This window comes from Microtus oregoni, unplaced genomic scaffold (assembly GCF_018167655.1).
Source record: "Microtus oregoni isolate MIOR12 unplaced genomic scaffold, Mior012 000012F_ref0000307, whole genome shotgun sequence".
NCBI lineage: Eukaryota > Metazoa > Chordata > Mammalia > Rodentia > Cricetidae > Microtus > Microtus oregoni.
In genome coordinates this window covers 51101892-51125685 of record NW_024543071.1, presented here as the reverse complement: position 1 = coordinate 51125685, position 23794 = coordinate 51101892, and the positions used below count along the sequence as shown (strand labels likewise).

General features: G+C 53.9%; 2 protein-coding genes across 3 annotated transcripts; both read left to right on the top strand.

The window, feature by feature from the left end:
- Window positions 1–3829: 3829 nt before the first annotated feature.
- Window positions 3830–9743, top strand: Men1 (menin 1). Of its 2 annotated transcripts, none has more exons than XM_041661915.1 (10): window positions 3830–3912; window positions 4274–4734; window positions 5610–5818; window positions 6011–6139; window positions 6372–6412; window positions 6494–6581; window positions 7177–7313; window positions 7686–7821; window positions 8171–8335; window positions 8525–9743. In XM_041661915.1, exons 2-10 carry the CDS (start codon window positions 4290–4292, stop codon window positions 9005–9007), a joined length of 1833 nt encoding a protein of 610 aa, XP_041517849.1. In that variant the 5' UTR covers window positions 3830–3912; window positions 4274–4289; the 3' UTR covers window positions 9008–9743. The 2 variants fall into 2 exon arrangements, with proteins under 2 accessions (XP_041517849.1, XP_041517848.1); XM_041661914.1 differs by having other exon boundaries at window positions 3843–3900.
- A 284-nt stretch (window positions 9744–10027) lies between these two features.
- On the top strand, window positions 10028–23580 carry Map4k2 (mitogen-activated protein kinase kinase kinase kinase 2). The gene is made up of 32 exons (XM_041661664.1): window positions 10028–10211; window positions 10333–10390; window positions 10618–10708; window positions 10788–10852; window positions 11125–11180; window positions 11469–11516; window positions 11597–11639; window positions 11972–12044; window positions 12123–12254; window positions 12329–12391; window positions 12642–12723; window positions 12814–12921; window positions 13293–13371; window positions 13472–13530; window positions 14095–14138; window positions 14220–14258; window positions 14353–14386; window positions 14505–14613; window positions 14692–14780; window positions 14854–14895; window positions 14978–15062; window positions 15144–15223; window positions 15301–15361; window positions 15448–15565; window positions 19120–19178; window positions 19253–19356; window positions 19433–19610; window positions 21003–21071; window positions 21658–21744; window positions 21984–22054; window positions 22149–22204; window positions 22325–23580. Exons 1-32 carry the CDS (start codon window positions 10116–10118, stop codon window positions 22410–22412), a joined length of 2466 nt encoding a protein of 821 aa, XP_041517598.1. The 5' UTR covers window positions 10028–10115; the 3' UTR covers window positions 22413–23580.
- Window positions 23581–23794: the final 214 nt, after the last annotated feature.

Genomic DNA, 23794 nt, shown 5'->3' with positions numbered 1-23794 from the left:
GGAGCTGGAGGGAAGTGGGTGGAGAAGGTGGGGTCCCACCATCTGGTTGGGAGGAGATTGCAGGTGCGCAGTAGAATTACAGAGCTTGAGCAGTTTGGGCTGGAGAGTCAGACCCAGATCCTGTCCCTCACAGTCAAATGGTGACTTGACCATACATAACTCCAGTTCCAGGGGATCCGTTGCCTTCATCTGATTTCTGTGGACACCAGGTGTGCACATGTAGTGCACACATAGACACACAGGCAACACACACAAAATCAACAGTCTCACAAAAACAGAACCCCTCACAGAGGTTCCAGTAAGACTTGGGTGACGTGATAATGACAGATGCTGTCGGACTGGGAAATGTTTCTTCTGTTCACTGGGGAACAGAGGGTCCAAGTGGAGATGTGGGGCAGATCAAAGGGAAGTCCAGACCTCTAGCAAGTTAAGACTTAAAACCACCCCTCATCAAATTGGAGAAATGGCTGCTGTCCTGGCCAAATCCTTGGAAATGTAATCTCATTTCCAAGTTTTTACATTTTAAAATATTTTCTTAATTAATTACATTTTAAAAATTGCATTTGCTGTGTGTATCAATTTGTATGTGACTGCAGGTGTGGAAGCCAGATGATAACTCTCTGGAGTCAGGCCTCTGCAACCTTTCATGAGTTCCAGGGATCACAGGTCCTGAGGCTTGTCCTGGCTGTCCTGGAACTCTGTGAACCAGGCTGGGCTGGCTTTGAACTCACAGAGATTCGCCTGCCTCTGCCTCCCGAGTGCTGGGATTAAAGGTGTGCGCCACCATTGCCTGGCAATTTCCCCCAATTCATTACAAAAAAAAATTATTGTTTTTTTAAATAATTTACTTAACTTTATTTTATGTGCATTGGTGTGAAGGTATCAGATCCTAGAAGTGGAGTTACAGATAGTTGTTGGCTGTCATGTGGGTGCTGAGAATTGAACCTGGGTCCTCTGGAAGAATAGCCAGTGCTCTTAACTGCTGAGCCATCTCTCCAGCCCCCAAGATTTATTGTTTTTGATTTTATGTGTATGAATGTTTTGTCTGTGTATATACATGGATATCTTTTTTTTTTTTTTTTTGCTTTTTCGAGACAGGGTTTCTCTGTGGTTTTGGAGCCTGTCCTGGAACTAGCTCTTGTAGACCAGGCTAGTCTCGAACTCACAGAGATCCGCCTGCCTCTGCCTCCCGAGTGCTGGGCCCAAGACATTTTTTAAAGATGTATTTATTTTAGATGTGTGAGTGTTTTGCCAGTGTGTATGTCTGTGTACCACATGCATGTGTGTCTGGTGTCTGCTGAGGTCAGAGCACATTGGACCCCCTCGAACCAGAATTATAGGCTGATCTGAACCCACAGATATGTGCTGGGGATCGAAACCGGGTCCTCTGCAAGGTCCACAGAACCATCTCTCCAGCCTGAGAACTGAGTCTTGAAAGTTGTTCTCTGACCTCAGCACATGTGCACTATGACATGCGTCCCTTTAATAAATAAATAAGTGTTTTAAAAAGACAGGGCTGGAAAGATGGCTCAGTAGTTGAGAACACTGGCTACTATTCCAGGGGACCCCAGCACCCACGTGGCAGCTCACAACTGTAACTCCAAGATCTGACACCCTCACACAGGCATACATGCAGGCAAAACACCAATGCACATAAAATAAAAATTAATTATTTTAGATATGAGCCCACCTAATGGTATGTTGTTAAGTCATTGAGGTGCTGCTGCTGCCCTCAGAAGGAATTAAGATAATTCGGTGTGACTCTGAATTGTTATTTTACAAAAGGAAGCTGTTGGGGTGTTCACCCCAAGTAAAGAGGATCTGGAGAGACTGAGAAAAGATTCTGGTAAATTCAGCTAGGTGGAAAAAGTGGATGTCCTAGATAACTTTCCTTTGTCCTTTCCTGACCAATTATTTGTTATTCTTTTTTAATTAATTAATTATTTTTTGTTGTTTTTCAAGACAAGCTTTCTCTGTGTATCCCTGGCTGTCCTGGAACTCGCTCTGTAGTCCAGGGTGGCCTCAAACTCACAGAGATCTGCTTGCTTCTGCCTCTTTAAGTGCTGGGATTAAAGGTGTGCACCACCACCTCCCAGCTAAGACATCTTGCTTCACGGGAAAACCTTGTTTATCCGTCTCACCACTAATTCGAACCAAAGCTCTTCACCCCGAGCATCAGCAGCTACTTCAGACCCCATAGGTTTTTCATAGAAAGTACGAAATTTTGTATTCACCATCTGCTTCAATGAATTTCTGAGGGCTAGTGCCCGGGAAGGAGGTATTCAGCTTCATCCTAGCCCACAGCCTAGGAGGTATCACGAAGAAAAGCTGTATGAAGTAACTTTCAGGAGCATGGACCACTCACAAGCGGCTACACCGCCCCAAACTACCAACCCCCTGCCCACCAAGCACCTATTTTATATGGCATGAAGCCTACAGCAAAAACATTGCAAACCTGGGTTCAGAGCGCCACCTAGGGTTAATTGAAGATTTAGAGGAGACGACAGGCTCTGACCACAGAAGACAGAAAACGCAGTCTGGGAAAACCGGTTCCCGTGTTTAACCCTTGTTCTTTCCAGGACTCGGATGTGACTGGTTTGCTGATTCTGTCAGACAGAACAGCTAAATGACCTTTTGTGCAATGTGGAGTTGGAACAGGGTCATTGCAGGCATCAGTAGTTAAGATGAAGTCATGAGGCAGGTGAAGGGTGGCGCACGACTTTAATCTCAGTACTCAGGAGGCAGACGCAGGCAGATCTCTGTGAGTTCGAGGCCAGCCTAGTCTAAATAGTTAGCTCCAGGACCGCTAGGCCTGTTATACAAAGAAACCCTGTCAAAAAAAAAACCAATAATAATAATAATAAAGATGACGTTCCGGAGGTGAGGAATTTCTGCATGTGTCCTGGTGGTCTACCAGTGCAGTGGAAGCGGAGGCAGGAGCACTGTGTGTGGCCAGTCTAAACTAAAAAGCAAGGTCCTGTCTAAAGTAAGACTGACCTTGAACTCCTTTCCTCCCACCTCCTAAATTTTATTTTACACATGTGTATGCACAAGGCGCCCGCCTGAAGCCTGCGGAGGTCAGCAGCAAACACTGGATCCCCTGGAACTGGGTTAAAGATCCAGTTGTGGGCTGACGTGTTCCTGCTGGGAACCCAGGGTCATCTGCAAGAGCAGCCAAGGCTCTTAACGCTGAGCCGTCCCACTCGCCTCTAACTCCCAAGGGCTGGTATTGCATCATACACTTGGCTAGCTTGAACACCAAACTGGCTTTGAACTCACCAAGAGCCTCCCGTCTCTGTCCAGCCCTGCAGTCCTTTTAGGTGTCAATGTTTTGTCTGCACGTTTTTGTTTGTGCACCACGTCGGCGTTTGGTGGTGGTGGTGGGGGTCAGAGGAGGGCATGGATTCTCTGGAACTTACCGTGAGCCACAATGTGGGTGCTGGGACTTGAATCCAACAAGTGCTCTGAACAGCCTAGCCGGGTCTCCAGAACCCTTGTAGTATTTCAAAGCAAGTCCCTTTGTGGTATCTTAAAGCACCGATTTCCCTCATATCATGCAAACTGGCCATAATACACACAGCAGCAGCCTTAGAGTGTGTAGTCCCAGGACTTCCATCTCCCAGATGGCACCGGGGAACCTTTGGGTTGCGTGACCATAAAATGACCAATAGCTGAGGAGTTCAGGAAGGTAGCGAGGTTTCTCAGCCTACCCGCACCGGAGCAGCGAGACTACTTCTCCCATAAGCCACTGCGGTCTTGACAACCTTATCTTTTTCGACTTGGCGAGGGCGGGGCGATTAAGGACTCCTCTTTCCCGGCAGGCGGTGCGGCCAGAGGAGGCGCGGGACTTCATTTCCCAGCAGGCTGCAGGGGCGGGCGCCGCGGTGCCTTGTGTGGGATGTAAGCGCGGAGGTGGGCTCGGGGGACCGCGGCCAGGACTCTCCTTGGGACTTGCGGGAGGCTTGTTTGGGTTCGCCTTTTGGGCAGGCTCCAGAGGGCCGGGAAGAGGTCATAGGGACTGGGAGGGGTGACCTTTGAGGGTCCTCAGAAGTCTTTGGGACGCAGCCTCATCGGGGCTGGGGGTCCCGGGATTGTAGGGAACAAGAAGGCCCCACAGCCTTGGTTGAAGGGTCTTAGCGACCGAGCCACCGCCCGTAGGCGCAGGACGAAGCTGCTGGCGAAGCAGAATTGTGGCGGAGGGTAGAGCCTTAGCTGAGCCTGGGAGGGGGCTCTCCCGCCGAGCCCGACCCTCCCTCCCTCGGCTCGCCCGCAGGCCACCGCCCGCCGCCATGGGGCTGAAGGCCGCCCAGAAGACGCTGTTTCCTCTGCGCTCTATCGACGACGTGGTGCGCCTGTTCGCTGCGGAGCTGGGCCGAGAGGAGCCTGACCTGGTGCTCCTCTCTTTGGTCCTGGGCTTCGTTGAGCATTTCCTGGCTGTCAACCGTGTCATCCCCACCAACGTGCCCGAGCTCACCTTCCAGCCCAGCCCTGCACCCGACCCTCCTGGCGGCCTCACCTATTTTCCGGTGGCCGACCTATCCATCATTGCTGCCCTCTATGCCCGGTTCACCGCCCAGATCCGCGGCGCTGTCGACCTCTCCCTCTACCCTCGAGAGGGGGGCGTTTCCAGTCGCGAACTGGTAAAAAAGGTCTCCGATGTCATATGGAACAGCCTCAGCCGCTCCTACTTCAAGGACCGTGCCCACATCCAGTCCCTCTTCAGCTTCATCACAGGTTGGAGTTAGACAGGTGGTCAGGGGAGCAAATGTATGTTGGCTTACCTCGTCTGGTGTGTGAACAATATGGTTTACAGCCCATGTGAGACCAGTAAGCCTTGTATAGTGGGGCAGGTATTATTTCTCCTTTGCAGCTGTGGAATCAGAATCCCAAAGAGGAGAAATGATGTTCTAATGTCAGAATGCCAGGGCTGGGACTGGAACCTGATCGATTGGTACCAGATCTTACCCTCTACTCCTTCGGCACCTCCAGCCCAGCCACTGATTACCCACAGGAATCTGGCAGCCCAACATATGGGGAAAAAGGGTGGCAGCAGAGCGGGGAAGTAGGACAAAGGGATGGATACATTTGAGACAATTAAATGAGATGATGCCTATGAAAATATTTGGAAAGGAAATTACAGACTTGAGCCCAAAAAAGCTAAGGACTTGCAAAATGCTTCAGCTTCTGGTGCACAGTATTGAGCAAGAATCTGAGGCCATTTCTGAGCTTAGCAGAAAAAAAGTGCAGGGATATAAGTCAGGGCGTGGGCCCGGGGTGTGTGTTGGGGGGGGGGGTGTTTGTAAGGTCATGGATTTGTTCTCCCTGTTATAGTCTAATAAGTATGCAGTAAGACACCTGGTTAAATCGTTGTTAACAGAAGTAGCCATGTAGAAAAAGGGAGGAACAGCTTTGGCTGGGTGGAGCTGAGATCCAGGAAGGTCTCCTGCTGGGGTTGGGTTAACAGGAGGGAGAGGTTGTAAGCATAGAAGAGAAGGGGGAGTGTGATGGGTAGGATCCTGCATGTGAGGTTTGGACACAGACTACTTGAGAGGTGTTGGGGTGCTCCCTTCTTCCAGGTCAAAGCTCTCATTACTGCCCCTTCTCTACAGGCACTAAACTGGACAGCTCGGGTGTGGCCTTTGCAGTGGTGGGGGCCTGCCAGGCCCTGGGTCTCCGAGATGTCCATTTGGCCCTGTCTGAGGATCATGCTTGGGTGGTGTTTGGGCCCAATGGGGAGCAGACAGCTGAGGTCACCTGGCATGGCAAAGGCAATGAAGATCGCAGGGGCCAAACAGTCAATGCTGGCGTGGCTGAACGGGTATTGTATTTTCCCTTTCCCTGTTCTGTTAGCCCAAGTCATCTGAGGGACTCTGCTCCCCCGGCCATCTCCTGTCACCCCATCAACAGTCTCTGTGCATGTATCAAGGGGGAAGGTAGATTTAAGTTGTCATGCCCAAGAGCAGGCCCAGGGCGAGACATCCTGAGATGTCTTCTTTTTTGTCTTCCCCAGAGCTGGCTGTACCTGAAAGGATCATACATGCGTTGTGACCGCAAGATGGAGGTGGCATTCATGGTGTGTGCCATCAACCCTTCTATTGATCTTCACACGGATTCCTTGGAGTTGCTACAGCTGCAGCAGGTGAGGAGACTAGCTCCCCCCCCCTTCTGTAAATCCCCCTTCTGTAGAGTGGACCGGCCTTTCTCAGTGCACAGGGAGGGGAGGGTTGGCACATGAAGGGTTTTGCTTCATGAACGGTCTGAATCTTGAACTCTGGCCTTGTCTGGTGGAAGGACACTACTGCCTCCGGATCCTACTCTACTGGTAGGCGGCTCCCTTCTCCTCACTCACACCTCTTTCCTTTGGGCTCTAGAAGCTGCTTTGGCTGCTGTATGACCTAGGACATCTGGAAAGGTCAGTAGAGGGATATGGTCAGATTAGACCTGGGGGGAGCCAGAGGACTGGGTGACAGCCTGGCCTATTATCTGTTCCTAGGTACCCCATGGCACTAGGGAACTTGGCAGATCTGGAGGAGCTGGAGCCCACCCCTGGTCGGCCAGACCCACTCACGCTCTATCACAAGGTGAGGGCATCTCAAAAACCAGCAACTCCTTTCTGGAGCCTGGGAGGAGATAGGTGAAAAGCATAGACCTTTGTGTGCTGGAGGGTGTTTTCTGCCCTACGTTGTATCAGGCACATGTATAGTGAGGGTAATTGTGTGTTTAAGAAATGCCCTGGGTTCCCCAGCCTGGGGTTGGCAGGGTCTTTGTCCCACCAGCCCTCATTTTTCAGCTGCCCTGCCATGTAGCTTGTGGTAGCGCTGCAGGAGAGATGTCAGCCTGCTCAGTGTGGGAGGAGGGTGGCTGGGCTTGGAAGTCTTTGTAGAGGAACACGTGGGGAGGAGACCTGCCCTAGGTCTGAGGGTGAGTGCTCCCTGCCCTCCTGGGCCTTGTTCTGTGGGGTCACCACTCCTGTTGTCTGCCCTTGCCTTAGTGGTTAGGCCTGGAATGGAGGTAGGTGGGAGGGAGTGGGGAGCACCAGGTAGAGGGGTCAGCAGGAAATGGAGCCAGGGAGGACTCTTTAGGGCCCTCCTTTTGTGGCATATTACTGATGAGGCATTTGTGCTAGTCCAGGCAGCAGGGGCTGCCTTGCTGAGGTTCCTCTGCTCCATCCTCCAGGGGATTGCCTCAGCCAAGACCTACTACCAAGACGAGCACATTTACCCCTACATGTACCTGGCTGGCTACCACTGTCGCAACCGCAATGTGCGCGAAGCCCTGCAGGCCTGGGCTGACACTGCCACTGTTATCCAAGAGTGAGGATCCCCCACCAGGGCCTCCATCCTGTCCTTTCTGTCACTTTCCAGTCAGTCATCCAGAAGTGACACCTTGTCTGAAGCCCCGTCCCCTCTCTGATCAGCCCCTACACAACCAAGGCTGCCAGAGCCGTCTGCCCTGTCTTCCCCCTCCTCTGTTCAGTTTCTTCTGTTCTCTAGTCAGTTCCCTTGTCTGTGGTGCCACTGTCTCTGCCCAATTTCTAGTTCAGCCCCACATCCCATCCTTAATCTTACCTTGAACTAACATAGTCACCATCATCTAGACGAGCAAGGACCCCCAGCCTCTCACCTAGTCAGTGGGATGTCCCATTGTGGGGGTACCATCAGCCCGAATCCTACATGTTTTCACAGCTACAACTACTGCCGGGAGGATGAGGAGATCTACAAGGAATTCTTTGAAGTGGCCAATGATGTCATCCCCAATCTGCTGAAGGAGGCAGCCAGCCTGCTAGAAGCAGGGGAGGAGCGGCCAGGGGAGCAAGCCCAGGTGCAGGGCAGGACTTCATTGGTCACCCTTCTCCTGGGCATATTGGAATGCGTGGGGATTCTCTTCTGCTGGAGCTCATATCTTGGGCTTGTATTAGGAGGGACTTGAGGGTGTTTTAGAGCTGAAGTCTTCAGGTAAATGGGTTGCTGTCCATCTCTTTGGCCTGGTTCTCACCTGCGCCAGGCTGTAGGCAAGGAAAGGTATACTCCTTCTCCCCGCATGCGTACCAAGAGCTGTTAAAAGGAAGGAGGTCCTGACCTGCGTTTGCCTTAACTGAAACCAGGGCTTTGCCCAGATGGAGCCTGGCTGGACACTGTCTGAACTCTTCCCTATTGTCCCTCTTGTCCAGGGCACCCAGAGCCAAGGTTCTGCCCTCCAGGACCCAGAGTGCTTTGCCCACCTGCTGCGATTCTATGATGGTATCTGCAAATGGGAGGAGGGCAGCCCCACACCAGTACTGCATGTAGGCTGGGCCACTTTCCTTGTGCAGTCCCTCGGCCGCTTCGAGGGACAGGTGAGAGGCCCTTGTGCAGGGGCTAGGAACTACAGGTGGTGACAGTAGCCATGGGGAAGTGAGACTATTGCGTGTGCCTCTTTGTGTGAGTAGCCATGAAAGGGGACTCCTGGAGGGGTAGCCAGGGGCTGAGCCTGGACTTCCCACTGGTGACCCACAACCTTTCCCTTGACTTGCACTCTTGCTTAGGTGCGGCAGAAGGTGCACATAGTTAGCCGTGAAGCAGAGGCGGCAGAGGCTGAAGAACCATGGGGGGATGAATCCCGAGAAGGCCGGCGGCGCGGTCCTCGCCGGGAGTCCAAACCCGAGGAGCCACCTCCACCCAAGAAGCCTGCGTTGGACAAGGGCCCGGGCTCTGGGCAAAGTGCAGGCTCAGGACCACCCCGGAAAACGCCAGGGATTGTCCCAGGTACTGCCCGTGGCCCCGAAGTCAGCAGTGCTGCTCAGGCTCCAGCACCAGCAGCATCGCCACCACCGGAGGGCCCAGTGCTTACTTTCCAGAGTGAGAAGATGAAAGGCATGAAGGAGCTATTGGTGGCCACCAAGATCAACTCGAGTGCCATCAAGCTGCAGCTCACCGCACAGTCCCAAGTGCAGATGAAGAAACAGAAAGTGTCCACACCCAGCGACTACACACTTTCTTTCCTTAAGCGGCAGCGCAAGGGCCTCTGAACTGTTGGGGATTCCCTGACCCGGCCCCAGGCCCTGCCCTCACTCCCAGCAGGCTGCACCCTAGTTCCCCAATTCAAGCCCAGACTCTGCCCACCGTCCCAGGGGGCCCAGAGCTGCCCTGTAGTGATGGGGAACCTTGAGTTGGCTCCTTCAGGCTGTGGCTCGGTTCTAGAATAGGTTTCATCTCTCACCAGCCGGCCAATTGGAACCTCATTGTAGGTCCATGTGACCAGTCTTTAAAGGTCCAACCCCCCGAAATTCATTGACCCGTGACGGGAACCCTACTTGAGCCCAAGCAGTTCGGCATTCCTCCCACTTGGAAGCTGAGGGTGACCTTAGCCCAGGAATACAGATGCTACCTGGAAACCCGAGACCCAGGACTCCATTCAGTCCCTAGGGGTAGATTTCCGCACTTCAGAGTTCCATCCTTTGGGAATCTAGTTTCCTATCCCAAAGAACTTTCATATTGCTGCCTGAATTTGGAAATCTTCGCTTCCTCGCCTCCCTAACCCCAGAGTCCAGGACACGGAGCTTCGACTCTTGTCTGTGAATACTGAGCCTCGCCCCCTTCCTGACCAAACTGGCCCCAGAACAGAGCAGGACCTCTTCCAACCCTCTGGGAACCTCCCCGAGGTCCCTGGAGGAAATCTGCACGGGGTGGGGGAGGGCCAGTCTCTTCCTGTTTTGTACATAGATTTATTTTTTAGTTCAAGGAAGATAAATACATTTTGTTAAAAAAAAAAAGAAAAGAAATGTCCGTGTTTCATCTGGAAGTCGGGGATGGGGCAGGGAGTAGACGTACGCTTTTCTCTGCCTTTGGAGTTTGAACTTTATGCACCTGTAACGCGTCGAGAACGGAGCGGGGGGGGGGGGGGGGGGTGGTGTCTAAGCCCCGCCTATAGCTAGGGGACTTCCCCCACGCAGCCAGGGCGCCTCCTCCTGGCCTAGCGGGGCGGAGGGGCATCCCCGGTCTGGCCCCGCCCTAGCCTAGCCCCGCCCCTCCGGCCTCCGAGCCTCGGTGCTGCCCCGGCCTGCCCTCCCGCCTCTCCCGCCCCGCCCCGCGCCGCTCCGCGCCGGCTCCGCAGCTTGCGCCGGCCGGCGCCGGGCCATGGCGCTGTTGCGGGACGTATCGCTGCAGGATCCGCGAGATCGCTTTGAGCTGCTGCAGCGTGTGGGGGCCGGGACCTATGGCGACGTTTACAAGGTGCGCTGTGCGGGGCGGCAGGACGGGCGGGAGCGCAGGAGGAGGGTGCATCTGCGCGTCCCGCCGCAGGAGCCCCGGCCCCGCCCCCTCCTCACCCCGCTTCTTGCCCTGCGCCCCGCAGGCCCGTGACACCGTCACGTCCGAACTGGCCGCGGTGAAGATCGTCAAGCTAGACCCAGGTGTGGGCCCGGGTGGGGCCTCTGCTCCTGGGAGGCGGGTGCGGGCGCGTGAGCTGTCGGGGGCGGAGAGTTGACATTTCCGAGACCCCCAGAGAGGCCGACCCTAGGAGAGACTAAGAGCTGGCACCTGCCAGGCGAGCGGAGAAACACTCTGTGCCCAGTTTGCACATAGGGGCAGAGTCTGGGCTACCCCTGTGTGCCCCCCCATAATGCCTTGTGCTCCCCAGGGGACGACATCAGCTCTCTTCAGCAGGAAATCACCATCCTTCGCGAATGCCGCCACCCTAATGTCGTGGCCTATATTGGCAGCTACCTCAGGTGAGGTTGTTTGCCCTCTTACTCCAGACTGCCCTCGTGTGCTCTGCTGTGTTCCAGACCTAGCTCTTTGTCCCCCCAGGAATGACCGGTTGTGGATCTGTATGGAGTTCTGTGGAGGGGGTTCGCTGCAGGAGATTTACCACGGTGAGAGTCAGGCTCCGTGGGACATGGCCTTACCCCATCCCAACAAAGGGACAGGAGAGCATCCTCCAGACTGAATTTGGGCTCTTCTCTGCTTCTGATTGGCTGTGTGACCTTGAGAGAGATGCTGTCCTTCTCTGGGCTCAGTATCCCAGCGTGGTGTGGCTAACATCACTTTTGTAGTGGTGCTTGCTGCTTCCCACTACGCAGGGTGGCTAGGGAGGGTCACCATATCCCTCAGGCTCTCTCTCCAGCCCTCACACTGTCCATTTCAGCTACTGGGCCCCTGGAAGAACGGCAGATAGCCTATGTTTGCCGGGAGGCACTGAAGGTACTGGACTCTTAGGCAGCACCCGCGTTGGAATCCTCTGGAGTGTGGGCCTAACCCAGCTGGCTAGTGGGGGAGTGGGAACTTGGAATGGGCTGTGGGTCCTAAGGGGGAGGGGGCCCCCACTTCTTTTGCCGGAAGCAGCCTATTTCCCTCTTGGCTCAGTCACTTCCTGTTTGGGGAGAGGGGAGGAGGAAGCGGCTTGGGTGGGGGGCCCCAGTCCTGAGGAGGGGCTCAGGGGAGGTGATTAGTGCTAAGTAGCTGTCCTTAAAGACTCCTCTTTGTCCCCAGGGGCTCCACCACCTGCATTCTCAAGGCAAAATTCACCGAGACATCAAGGTAGGGGTCAGCCTAGGGCATGGTTCAAGTGAGGAGGAAGCTGCCAGGCACCTGATGGAATCCTTTCTTTGTCCTCCTAGGGTGCCAACCTTCTGCTCACTCTGCAGGGAGATGTCAAGCTGGGTCAGTCCCTGGGGATGCCATGTGGGTGAGGGTTTAGCAGGGACTCAGAGACCATGGATCCCAATCACCTTACTACTCGAGCCTCAGTTTCCCCACTTAGGAGATGTAGCAATATTACCTGCCTGCCAATAGTTGACCGAGATTAGGTTGGGAGGGACCTGACATGGGATCAGGTTTTCAGAGATGGAAGGTTGGTGGCTCCTCTCAGAAGAAGGGCCTGGCCTTGCTTGGGACAGCTGTGGCTGGACCCAAGCCCTGCCTGGTATAGCCTGCGCGCTGGGGTGGGAGGTAAGTGCGGCCCTGGGGCTGGTAAGAGTCTGTTCTTCCTGCAGCGGACTTTGGGGTATCAGGTGAGCTGACAGCGTCTGTGGCTAAGAGGCGGTCTTTCATTGGCACTCCGTACTGGTAAGATGGTGCCCTGGCCCGTAGGGGTAGGGGCCACAAGTAGGGCTCTGGTCATCCCATCTGTGATCCTGACTCTAGGATGGCACCAGAGGTCGCTGCTGTGGAACGCAAAGGTGGCTACAATGAGCTGTGTGACGTCTGGGCCCTGGGCATCACTGCCATTGAGCTGGGCGAGCTACAGCCACCGCTGTTCCACCTGCACCCCATGAGGTCAGCCTAGCACATGCCCCTTACCTGACCCTTGCCCTGCCAACCCTTGACCCATGACCTCACATACTCCCTAGGGCCTTGATGCTCATGTCGAAGAGCAGCTTCCAACCACCCAAGCTGAGAGACAAGACACGTTGGTGAGGGCTCACCCACAGCCGATACTCTTTTCCAGCCAAAGCCCAGGGATGGGAGCTCTTGCCAAGGGTCAGGCTTGGTTCCCCTCTAGGGCCAGAACTCCGTGGAGGGAGGGGCTGGTGGCTTGTGATGGAGGCATTGCTATGGTGCAACAGTATCACTGTCCCAGCTGCCTGGCTGGGGCAACTCACAGGCTGCTTCTGTGCAGAGCTTAACCTGGGTCTCGGTGGGCGGGACTTTTGTGCCCACTAGGACCCAGAATTTCCACCACTTCCTCAAGCTGGCCCTAACCAAGAACCCCAAGAAGAGGCCCACAGCTGAGAAGCTTCTGCAGGTGGGAGGCAGGGGATGGCCCCGGGAGCTTGAGGCTCAAAGGAAAGACCTAGAAGGCAGGGGCAAACTTGATCAACCCTTGCTCCTCCAGCACCCATTCACAACCCAGCAGCTCCCTCGGGCCCTCCTTACACAGCTCCTCGACAAGGCCAGCGACCCCCACCTGGGAACCCTCTCCCCTGAAGACTGTGAACTGGAGGTAACGCAAGGACTGGGAGCTGGGTCAGCCCCACCTGGGTGGCAGGGGCCTGCAGGTGATGTAAATCAGAATCTCTCTGACTTGTGGATTCCAGCGCAGAGACTCTAGTCAGGCCCACATACCATGACTCTCTTGAGCGGGTCTGGCCTCACTGCATGCCTTCGGGTCCAAGCCAGCCTTGACTATGACTAAGCTATCTTCCTCTCTGTGTGGCCTTTGGCAAGTTTCTTGACGTTTCTGTGCCAGTTCTCCCATCTGTAAAATGAGGGCTGTTTTATTTCATAGTAACCTTAGAGGGTTGTCAAGACCTGGAAGAGTTCCTGGCAGGGCTGAGTACTAGGTGCAAGTCTGCTGTGTGTGTTCTTTCTTAGACCCAGGATATGTTTCCAGATACCATCCATTCCCGGGGCCATCATGGTCCAGCTGAGAGGACCCCCTCCGAGATCCAGTGTAAGTCTTCTGACAGGGCTAGCTAAATGCACCCATGGATCTGGTGTTATTTTGGGGGTCCATATTTTACCCCTCCTAACCCAATACTCTGGATCCCTAGTTCACCAAGTGAAATTTGGCGCCCCTCGCCGGAAGGAGACGGATCCTCTCAATGAACCGGTGAGGCACTCACTGGCTATGTGGAGGGGGTGGTGTAGGGTGGGGTCAGGTGTGCAGATGCAGGTGGGACATCCCAAGTCAGGGCCAGTCTGAAGCTGGGGGCCTGGACTGGAGGCCATTTTCCTTAAGACAACACTGGAAAGTGGAAGGCCACCCACTTCGAAAGCCTAGGTTTCCCAGGACTGAGAATATTGCTCAGCCTGCCTGTTAGGGGATCATGCCATTTCCTCTACTCTTCCTCTCCAATCCCACAGTGCTCCTCTCTGCGCCACTGTCTTACTGTCTCCCTCTCCGTCTTGTCATTTTGTCTGTTACTAGTCTTTTGTCTGTTGCCAGAATATTCTCCGTCTGTCTGTCTATCTGCTCTCTCTTGCTATCTCTCTCTCTCTCTGTTACTGTTGAGACAGGATCTCTATCTAACTTACCCTAGCTGGCCTTGAACTCTCTTTGTAGTCTAGGTAAGCCTTGTGTTCCAGATCATTCCTGGCTATTCCCTGCCATCTTGTGATACCCTTCTCTTTTTCTTCCCCTCTCTCCTGATGTCTTTGCCTTGGTTTCTTCCAGTGGGAGGAGGAATGGACGCTGCTGGGAAAAGAGGAACTGAGTGGGTGAGTGAGCAGGACTGGGGAAGCTGTGGGGCAGGTTGGGTCTTATGTAAGACTGACCATTGACCCCTTTCTCTGGCCCAGGAGCCTCCTGCAGTCGGTCCAGGAGGCCTTGGAGGAAAGGTGAGAGGCCCGTACCTAGGATGCAGAAGGCCTCCCAGGCCTGGGGGTCAGTCTCATCTTACACCCCATCATACCATCTGCTGTCTCCCTGCAGGAGCCTGACTATTCGACCCGCCTTAGAACTCCAGGTGTGGATTGGAAGAGGGTGGAACTGGGAAGTAAGCCTTGTGCACAGGGTGCTTTGGGGCAGAGAGTGCATCACAGGGCACCTGCTGATGGCCAAGCTATTTCTGATCCTCTTGCCAGGAGCTGGACTCCCCAGATGACGCCATGGGAACCATCAAACGGGCCCCGTTTTTGGGGCTGCCCCATACTGAGCCAACACCTGATGACAATGCCCAGTCCCGCTCCCCAGGTGAGGCCCAGGCTTGGCAGGCCAGAAGGAATTCTGGGTAGGGCTGGGGCTTGGAGTCACTATGGTCTGTGTGCACAGGAACCCCATCTGCACCTCCGCCTGGTCCTGGCAGCCCACCATTGCTGCCCACTGCCTGGGCCACCCTGAAGCAACAAGAGGATCCTGAGGTGAGGATACCAGAGGGGCGAGAGGTAGGCTGTAGGGTGTTACCTAGGCCCTGACTCCTTCCCTCCTACACAGAGATCATCCTGTCATGGCCTTCCTCCCACCCCCAAAGTGCATGTAAGTGTTCACGGGGCGTCCCTAGACCCTGCTGTCCTGACGTTCCCACTGGTACCTCACCAGCTACTTGCTTCCTCCCCAGATGGGTGCCTGCTTCTCCAAGGTCTTCAATGGCTGCCCCCTGCAGATCCATGCTGCTGTCACTTGGGTGCACCCCGTGACTCGAGGTGGGTGGGCCGGGGCCTAGGACACCCTTAGGTTTGGGCCAGGGGATGTGGCAGCCTCTGACCCCATACCCACGCCTGCAGACCAGTTCCTGGTAGTAGGGGCCGAGGAAGGCATCTACACTCTCAACCTGCATGAACTGCATGAGGATACACTGGAGAAGGTGAGGACTCTTGGCTTTGGGGGCACAGAGGTACAGGGGTGCTGGGTGCTGATCACCTGTCTACTGTTTGGCCCCAGCTCATCTCCCAGCGCTGCTCCTGGCTCTACTGTGTGAACAACGTATTGCTGTCACTCTCAGGTAGGAGGAGGAGGGTGCAGAGGCAGCCAGTGCACCCTCCCCCAAACTTCCTCTGAGCCCTGCGTGATCTTCCCCTTCTGTTTCAGGGAAATCCACGCATATCTGGGCACATGACCTCCCAGGCCTGTTTGAGCAGCGGAGACTGCAGCACCAGGCACCCCTCTCTATCCCTACCAACCGTATCACTCAGCGCATCATCCCCAGGTCAGCAAGTGTGGCGTGTGGAGGTCCAGAATAGTACCAATTGGGTGGGGCTCTGGCCACTCCTGAGACTGCCAGGATCTTAGCTAATTACCTAGGCACTTTCCGTCCCTGAGGCGGTTTCCTCCTGGTCAGTAAATGGCCTCTCCTCCTGTCCTCCTGGCTTGTTGAAATGCAGAGGAATGTGAGCATGAAAGCCCTCTGTAGTCAGTGGGGCAGTGGGCTTCACCCAGCAGTTCAGTGGGCCCTGTGTCAGGCCCGCACATGACTCAACAGAAGCCCTGCTCTGGAGAAGCAAAGGACATGGGCATTTATGGCAGACTCCTTGATTCAGGGCAGGGGCAGGGTTGGAGAGAGTGTTCTGGAAGCCAGGAGGCTGAGACAGCTCGGAATTAGAGAGTACATTCCAGTGTGTGAGGGCAAGGGAGAGTATGCAGGTGGAACCACAAAGCAAGACCTGGGGAACCCCCATGGTGGTAATTGACCTGAGGGCTGAGGGCCCCGCACAGGTGGTGAACCCTTACTCTGCTGCCAAGCCTAGGATCTGGGCTCTGTCCAATGGCTGGCAGTGCTGTTGAGCGTTTCAAAGGATCCTATTGTGCACTGGTCAGTATGCTTCCTGCTGGAGGTGGTTCAGCCCACTGTTTAAGAGCCGGGCTGGTGTGGTGGCTCATGCCTGACATCCCAGCGGTCACAGGAAGATAGCAAGTTTTAGGCCAGCCAGGGCACATTGGGAGACTTTGTCCCAAAAACAAAACACAGCTGGGCATGCAGGTGCATGGCTGTAATTTCAGCACAAGGCTGGTAGGGGCAGGAGAACCAGGAATTCATGGTTATCCTTGTCTACGGATACTGAGTTTGAGGCCAGCCTGAGCTATTTGAGTTTCTGTCTCTGAAAACAGAATCACTGGCCGTATAGAGGGCTACAGTAGAAAGAGTATTTGAGGAGCAGCATGGCCAGGTCTGGGAACAGGCGGCAGAGCCCCCTGCAGAAGATAAGTGACCCAGCATTAATGTGCAGCCTGAGGTGCAGCCCTTTAGCCACTAACTATGGAGCCAGTGCCTTCTCATATGTTGTGACATTGTGCAGGGCTCAGGCACATCTGTGAACTGAAGAGACCCTTCCCCCTTCTCTTTATGCCACGTTTTTTTGTGGAGAGGAGGTAGATGGTAGATCTAGAAAAATGAGGCTCTTTGGCAGTGATGGCTCTTCCCATGGGGAAGAGCAAAATGAAGGAGACGACTTTCAAGGGCCGTTCTGAGAGCCTTCAGTGAGAAAATGCTGTTTGAGCCAAGACTGAGGAAGCTGCAGCTCACTGGTAAAGTCCTGCGATCAAAGGCACGTGCTAGCACCACTTTTAAAAAGTAGATAAAAGGGGCTGGAGAGATGGCTCAGAGGTTAAGAGCATTGCCTGCTCTTCCAAAGGTCCTGAGTTCAATTCCCAGCAACCACATAGAGAGGGGTCTGGTGCCCTCTTCTAGCCTGCAGGCATACACACAGACAGAGTATTGTATACATAATAAGTAAATATTTAAAAAAGTAGATAAAAAAGGCCGGGCTTGGTGGTACATGCCTTTAATTCCAGTACTCAGGAGACAAGCAGGCAGATATCTGAGTTCGAGGCCAGCCTGGTCTACAGAGACCCAGGCCAGCCAGGGCTACACAGAGAAAGGCTGTCTCCAGGGGAGTTAGAGCGCTATGGGTGTGCAGGGGAAGTTACCAATGAGAAAAGATGCTCAGTGCGAGGGCCGAGTGCAGAAGTGAGAATGGCTTGCTTGAGGGTCTGTCTGCAGGGAAGCCTTGGGCTTTGCCTCACAGCAGGGTGGAGGCCGCTGGTAAGGCATGCCTGGCACTGAGTCTTGGTGGGAGGACTAACGGATGAGGGAGGATGTTGGAGGCCGTGGGAAGCCCATTGCAGTGGTCAGGTGGCTAGCAACAGAGGCATGGGCTGCAGTTGGAGTAAAGAAAGTAAAAATTGGTCTGGTTCTGTTTTGCAAGTGGAGTCAGCAGGATTTCCTGGTACTAGGTGGTGTTGGGAAGGGAAGGGGAGTCAAGGCTGACGGAAGGATGGAGCTGTCATCAGCTGTGAGTGACGTAAGAGCCTGGCCTGAATTCACATTTGCCACATTAAATAAATAATATGCCTGTCATCCCAGCATTCAAGAAGTTGAGTCAGGAGGATTACTGAGATTTGATGCTACAGTGTGAGACCTGGTCTTAAAACTTGCATTTCAAAAGACGCTTGCCTATTCTCTGAGTGGGACCTCCCTAGTCCATCTGGGAGAACTGGAATGCCAAGAGTGGGCCAGGCAGGGGCTCCAGTGTCACTATGACCAGGCCATGCCAGGCCAGGGGCAGCATTATTGGGGAGACCTAGAGGAGAACCTTAGCTACAGAGCTCACATTAAACCTATGTGTGGTTCCCTGTGGCCTCTGGGCTTCCTGAGCCTCCATTCTGACCCCAACCTTAGGCGACAGATTTGCCAGAGACCTGGCAAGTTGGGCAGCATTGAGCCTGTGTCTACTTTGAACGTAAAGAAGGAAGAAATGAAATTCTTTAGAGGAAACATGGGACGCAAAAGTATATGCCCCTGACCTACCCAGATGCTAGCTGGTGAGCGAGGGGGAGGAAGAGGAGGGCAGAGGGCAGTGCAGAGAGGCCGACACTGCTTCCTCCCAGGGGCCTGTCCTGGCAGGCGCACAGACAGAACCGGAGTCACTGGGAGGAGATTGCCCTGTTAACAGCTTAGTTCCTCAGTCTCAGATGGTCAGTCCCCTGAGGGCATGGGGGATTCCCCCAAAGACAGCCACCCACTGGCCCCCTAGGTCCCTCGGCCCCAGCAGGTGCAGAAGGCAGGCCATTTGCTGTTTGAAGTATACACTTCCCCGTCAGTTTTTGTTCGTCAGTCTTTGAAAAGGGTTGAGTATATTCAAGCGGGGACCTGCCTCAGCTTTGGGTCTTCCTGCTTCCCACTTTACATGGCCGTGAGGAAACAGGTGCAGAGAGAGGTAAAGTGACTTGTTTAAAACCACGCAGAGCCATGCTGGGCAGTGGTGGCACATGTCTTTAATCCCAGCACTCAGAAGGCAGAGGCCAGCCTGGACTACAGAGTGAGTTCCAGGACAGCCAAAGCTATACAAAAACCTGTCTCCAAAAACCAAAAAGAAAAAAAAAATTGTGACAAATTTTTTTGTTGTTGGTGGTGGTGGTTGTGTGTTTGGTTTTTCAAGACAGGTTTCTTTGTGTAACAGCCATGACTGTCCTGGAACTCGCTCTGTAGACCATGCTGGCCTTGAACAGAGATCCACCTGCTTCTGCCTCTGCCCAGCTAAGAAAGTAATCTTTAAAAAAAACAAAACCCTTCCCAGAGTAGCTAAAGAGGTTTCCAGAGCCTCAGTCCCTTGCAGCTCTTACAAGCACACTGCTGCACCTTTCTGAGCCTAGCGTCTCATCTGTGAAGCAGGATGATGACAGTGACCACCTACCTCACAGGGCTCAGTGGGGGCCTTGCCCATGGTTGGCTCCCAGAACATATGCTGGTTTTCACTTCTATAGGCGCTTTGCCCTGTCCACCAAGATTCCTGACACCAAAGGCTGCCTGCAGTGTCGTGTGGGTAAGAGCTGGCCACAGGGCTGGGAGGGGTGCAGTGAGTCCGAGCTCTTGCCTACCAGCCTCCTTCTCCCGCAGTCCGTAACCCCTATACAGGCAGCACTTTCCTGCTGGCTGCCCTGCCTGCCAGCCTGCTTCTGCTGCAGTGGTATGAGCCCCTGCAGAAATTCCTGCTGCTGAAGGTAGGCGACCAGAGGGCCCTTGGGTGGCAGGATGCCTGCAGGAGAAACAGAGCCTAGCCTCTCTGCTGTCCCCCAGAACTTTTCCAGCCCTTTGCCCAGCCCGGCAGGGATGCTGGAGCCGCTGGTGCTAGACGGGAAGGAGCTGCCACAGGTGTGCGTGGGTGCCGAGGGGCCTGAGGGACCTGGCTGCCGAGTCCTGTTCCATGTCTTGCCCCTGGAGGCTGGCCTGACTCCAGACATCCTCATCCCGCCTGGTGAGCAGCAGAGCTGGGTGTTGCAGGGATGGGACTCTTATAACCATACTCTCTGATCTGGGCTTCTGTGAAAGATTTCATTAGACTAGCCTGGGCACAATTCTCAGCACCCACGTGGCAGCTCACAACTGTCTACAACTCCCAAGATCTGACACCCTCACACAGGCATACATGCAGGCAAAACACCAATGCACATAAAATAAAAATAAATTAATAATAAAAAAGACAGACCAAACTAAATCAAAAGGTTTCCTTAGATTAAAAGCTTGGTAGCCAAGGAAAAGCTGGCTACCAGTGCTTAAACCTGAGCCAGAAGCAGGAAGAGGGGCTCTGGCCAGGTGGGGACTCTTCCACTCTGAGCAGGGAAGGATGATATCTCAGCATAGGGACATCTGGGGCAATGGGCAGGGAAGGAAAAGTTCCTGGTGCCAGGAGCCCCTCAGGTGATTCATTCCTAAATTTTCTGCTTCTTTGCTTTTGTTTTTTGAGACAAGTTTTCTCTGTAGCTTTGGAACCTGTCCTGGCACTTGCTCTCTAGACCAGGCTGGTCTCGAACTCACAGAGATCCGCTTGCCTTTGCCTTCCAAGTGCTGGGATTAAAAGTGTGCACCACCACACCCGGCTTGCTTTTTTTTTTTTTTTTAGATTTATTTACTATGTATAGTGTTCTGTTGTCTGCATGTTTGCCTACATGCCAGAAGAGGGCATCAGATTTCACTATAGATAGTTGTGAGCCACTTTGTGGTTGCTGGGAATTGAACTCGGGACCTCAGGAAGAGCAAGCAATCAGTGCTCTTGACTTCTGAGCCATCTCTCCAGCCCCTTTCTGTTGCTTTAAAAATATTTTTAAAATTTATTTTACTTATGAATACGAATTCTTTGTGTTCATGTATGTATGTATGTATATATACCACATCCATGCCTTAGAGGTCAGACAAGGGTGACTAGGAGTTCCAGAGGGTTGTGAGCCACTATGTAGGTGATGGGAATCAAACCTGCATCCTCGGGAAGAGCAGCCAGTGCCTTAACCACTGAGCCATCTCCCCAGCCCCCTCGGTCGTAATTCTTAACAACAGCGCTGAAAATAGGCTTTGTCATGTTTGAGTTACCAAAGAGGAAAATGAAGTTCAGAGAGGAAGTGACTTGTGTTAGGTCACATATTTACGGAGTCTGACAGCCTAGTTTGTCTGACCCCAGATCCTTCGTAGGCTCTGCTAGGATCCTGGAACCCCATCCTCGCTCCTGATAAGCCTAAAGGCAAGTCCCTTGTTCTGAGTATGGCCCTGTAGGGCTGTTGTGAAGAAGACTGGTGGCTTAGGACTGTCTGCTGCGTGTCCCCTCAGTCCTTGGCAGCTCAACCAGACAGGCCTTGCCTCTCTTCTCTGCCCACAGAGGGGATACCGGGCTCCGCCCAGCAGGTGATCCAGGTGGACAGGGACACAGTACTGGTCAGCTTTGAACGTGAGTGCCTGGGATCAGGGTTGGGGGGCTCTAGCAGGCCAGAGCATGGCAAACATGGAGTGACAAGTTTTGCCTTCCCCCTCTCCCCCATTCCCTCTACTTTGGTAAACCATTAGATTGCGTTCCTAAAGCTAGCCACCGAGGTCTGTTCCTTTATTGGGCTACTTCCTCCTGAGGCTGACCACCAAGGCGCAGCTATCATGGAAGTCCAGCAGTCAGAAGCCCCCTTTTGATTGCCCTAATTAACATGTCCAATCAAGAGTAACCAACTCTTCCTAACATGGTTTCTCCTTTCCCTTTATAAAATGCCATTTGCCTATAGGCCAAGTCTGTCTCCTCTCTATCCAGAGGCAGGCCTTTGTCTCCCTGGGAGAAATAGCTCACCACCACCCCGCCCTGGCCTTGTTCCTTTCCCCTAATCTCTCGTCTTCTATCTCTTGTCTTTGTCTCTTATTCTCTACCCTTTGACCCTGCCATTTGTCTCCTTTGTGCTGAGAACTTGATCTTGGGGTATCTTTTGCTGATTTTGAGGTCCTTTCAATGTGAGGAAGGGGGTCCCCCACCTACCAGTTCTCTCCCTGTGCAGGCTGTGTGAGGATCGTTAACCTGCAGGGTGAGCCCACAGCTGCACTGGCCCCTCAGCTCACCTTTGACTTCCCTATTGAGACTGTGGGTGAGTAAGGCAGATGTGGGCCTGGCAGCATCCACAGTTCAGAAGGTGTGGGACTGGCTCAGGGTTCAGGGTTGGCCGTGGGACCAGGGTAGATTCCCTACACCTATCGGGGAGCCATCCTGGTCACTCAGGGTCAGTGCGGACCCTTGTGCATTGGACTGGGTCAGGCCTTATGGCAAGGATGGGGGAATCTGTGGAGTGTGGGGTAGTGTCGGGGCCAACAGAGCCCATTCTTCCAGTGTGTCTGCAGGACAGTGTGCTGGCTTTCTGGAGCCATGGCATGCAGGGCCGAAGCCTTGACACCAACGAGGTGAGTGGGGCTCAGAGACCTGACCGCCTCCAGCTCCGAGAGCCCTGTTTAGAAAGGACCTGTCAGGATGGTCTCAGAGTTCCTTGTCTTCTAGGTGACCCAGGAGATCACAGATGAGACCAGGATCTTCCGAGTGCTGGGAGCCCACAGGTAGATGAAGATAGTACCTGAACTGCACTTCCCATGACAGTTACCACCTCCAGGCTGGAGGTGGGGATGGGCTCACTTGGCTTTCCTGCCCCGCTCACCCTGTGCCTCTTCCTACACCAGGGACATCATCCTGGAGAGCATTCCCACTGACAACCCTGGGGCACACAGCAACCTCTACATCCTCACAGGCCACCAGAGCAGCTACTGAGCTGTCCCCTCCAGCCTCTGTAGGGCCCCAGAGGGCAGACCTGACTCTGAGAAGTGTTTGGGGGCAGGGAGGGGAGGTAGCCCACCCCCCTCAGCAATAACTGGACCAGAGGAAGCTGCGACCACCTCCCTCCCTGCAGTGTTGTCTCCCAGGACAGGAGGCCCTGGGCGGGCTGGGGCTGCCTGGCCGATCCATTCCATTTTCTCTTTTCCTTTCTATTCTTTCTTCCAAGAGCCTGCCCCAGGTTCTATCCGGGGCAACATGTATTTAAGAGAGAATTATATTGGTATTAAAGCTGGTTGGTTTTATCCTGTTAGTCCCTCTGAAGTGGAGGCACTGAGCTCCCACCTTCTGCCCCTTCTCTTTCTTCTCCTCTCACTCTTTCCTGCGGGACACTTTTCTCTAAATACTCAGTTGGCCTCAGGTGTGTGCCGTGGAAGAGCAGCTGCTGGTGCTTGGTGGAGTCTAGACTTGGGTGACACAAGCCAGTGGTCTAACAGCCATCTTGGGCCTGGATCTTCCTGGTCCCTGCCCACAGCAGCCCTCATTCAGTTTTGTAGATTGAGACATCTGCTGTATTTGGCATCTTGTGGATCATGCAGGGGAATTATGAACAAAGGGACCTGTCTGGGGCAGCCTTGCCCCAAGTAGGATCTTGTTTGTGGTTTCTGGGATCTGCACCCTGGCCGTGTCTACTGCAGTGTTCCATGACGGGCCTGTTGAACAGTATTGTGAAGCATTGGCTTTGTTGGGGAAGATGGATGTGCGTCTCTTTAGTGTTCATTCACTCCAAGTCAGGCCTGGGGTCACTACCAAAATCCAGCTCAACACCCAAGAAAATTGTTGGAGCCCATCTCCCTTGTGCCTCAGCTTGTGTTTTTTACTGTCCTTATTTGGCCCAGTACCCCTCGAGCCCTGTGGCCCCAGATACTGACTGGCTTGCCAGTGACTAAGACCACTGAAGGGAGGATGGGGCACACAGCCAAGCCTGGAGGGCTAAGCGGGTTGTAGAGCAAAGGTGCAGAGCCCAGTGCTCTGTTCCAGCTCATTGTCACCCTCCTGACATTTAGAGCAAATGTTGGCAGAACAAAGTCTTATGTCTGGTGTTCTGGCTGCAAGTACTCGCCAGCTCAGTGAGGCAATGGGTGGGTGAGGGTGGGTGGCGACAGCTCATGTGAATGGAATTTGTGGCCCTTATGGCTGTCACTGTCCCTTTGACTACCCTCTTCAGAGCCCTAATGCTCAGTTTCTAGTGACCAAGAGGGTTGCTTGACTGACTAGGGAGCTGGGCCAGGAAAAGGGACAGAGCATACGTCCTCAGTGAGACCCCAAGTCATCTGGAGGGTTGAGGGAGACAGGATACACAGTAAAGTCCTAGTTCC

Bases quoted from the DNA above. Each gene is read 5' to 3' on its own strand.
- Map4k2 (XM_041661664.1), top strand. From the start codon at position 10,116: ATGGCGCTGTTGCGGGACGTATCGCTGCAGGATCCGCGAGATCGCTTT. The intron at 10,212-10,332 runs GTGCGCTGTGCG...TGCGCCCCGCAG, and splicing joins CCTATGGCGACGTTTACAAG to GCCCGTGACACCGTCACGTC. The intron at 14,139-14,219 runs GTGAGTGAGCAG...TCTCTGGCCCAG, and splicing joins GGAAAAGAGGAACTGAGTGG to GAGCCTCCTGCAGTCGGTCC.
- Men1 (XM_041661914.1), top strand. The intron at 6,140-6,371 runs GTGAGGAGACTA...TTTGGGCTCTAG, and splicing joins AGTTGCTACAGCTGCAGCAG to AAGCTGCTTTGGCTGCTGTA. The intron at 8,336-8,524 runs GTGAGAGGCCCT...ACTCTTGCTTAG, and splicing joins TCGGCCGCTTCGAGGGACAG to GTGCGGCAGAAGGTGCACAT.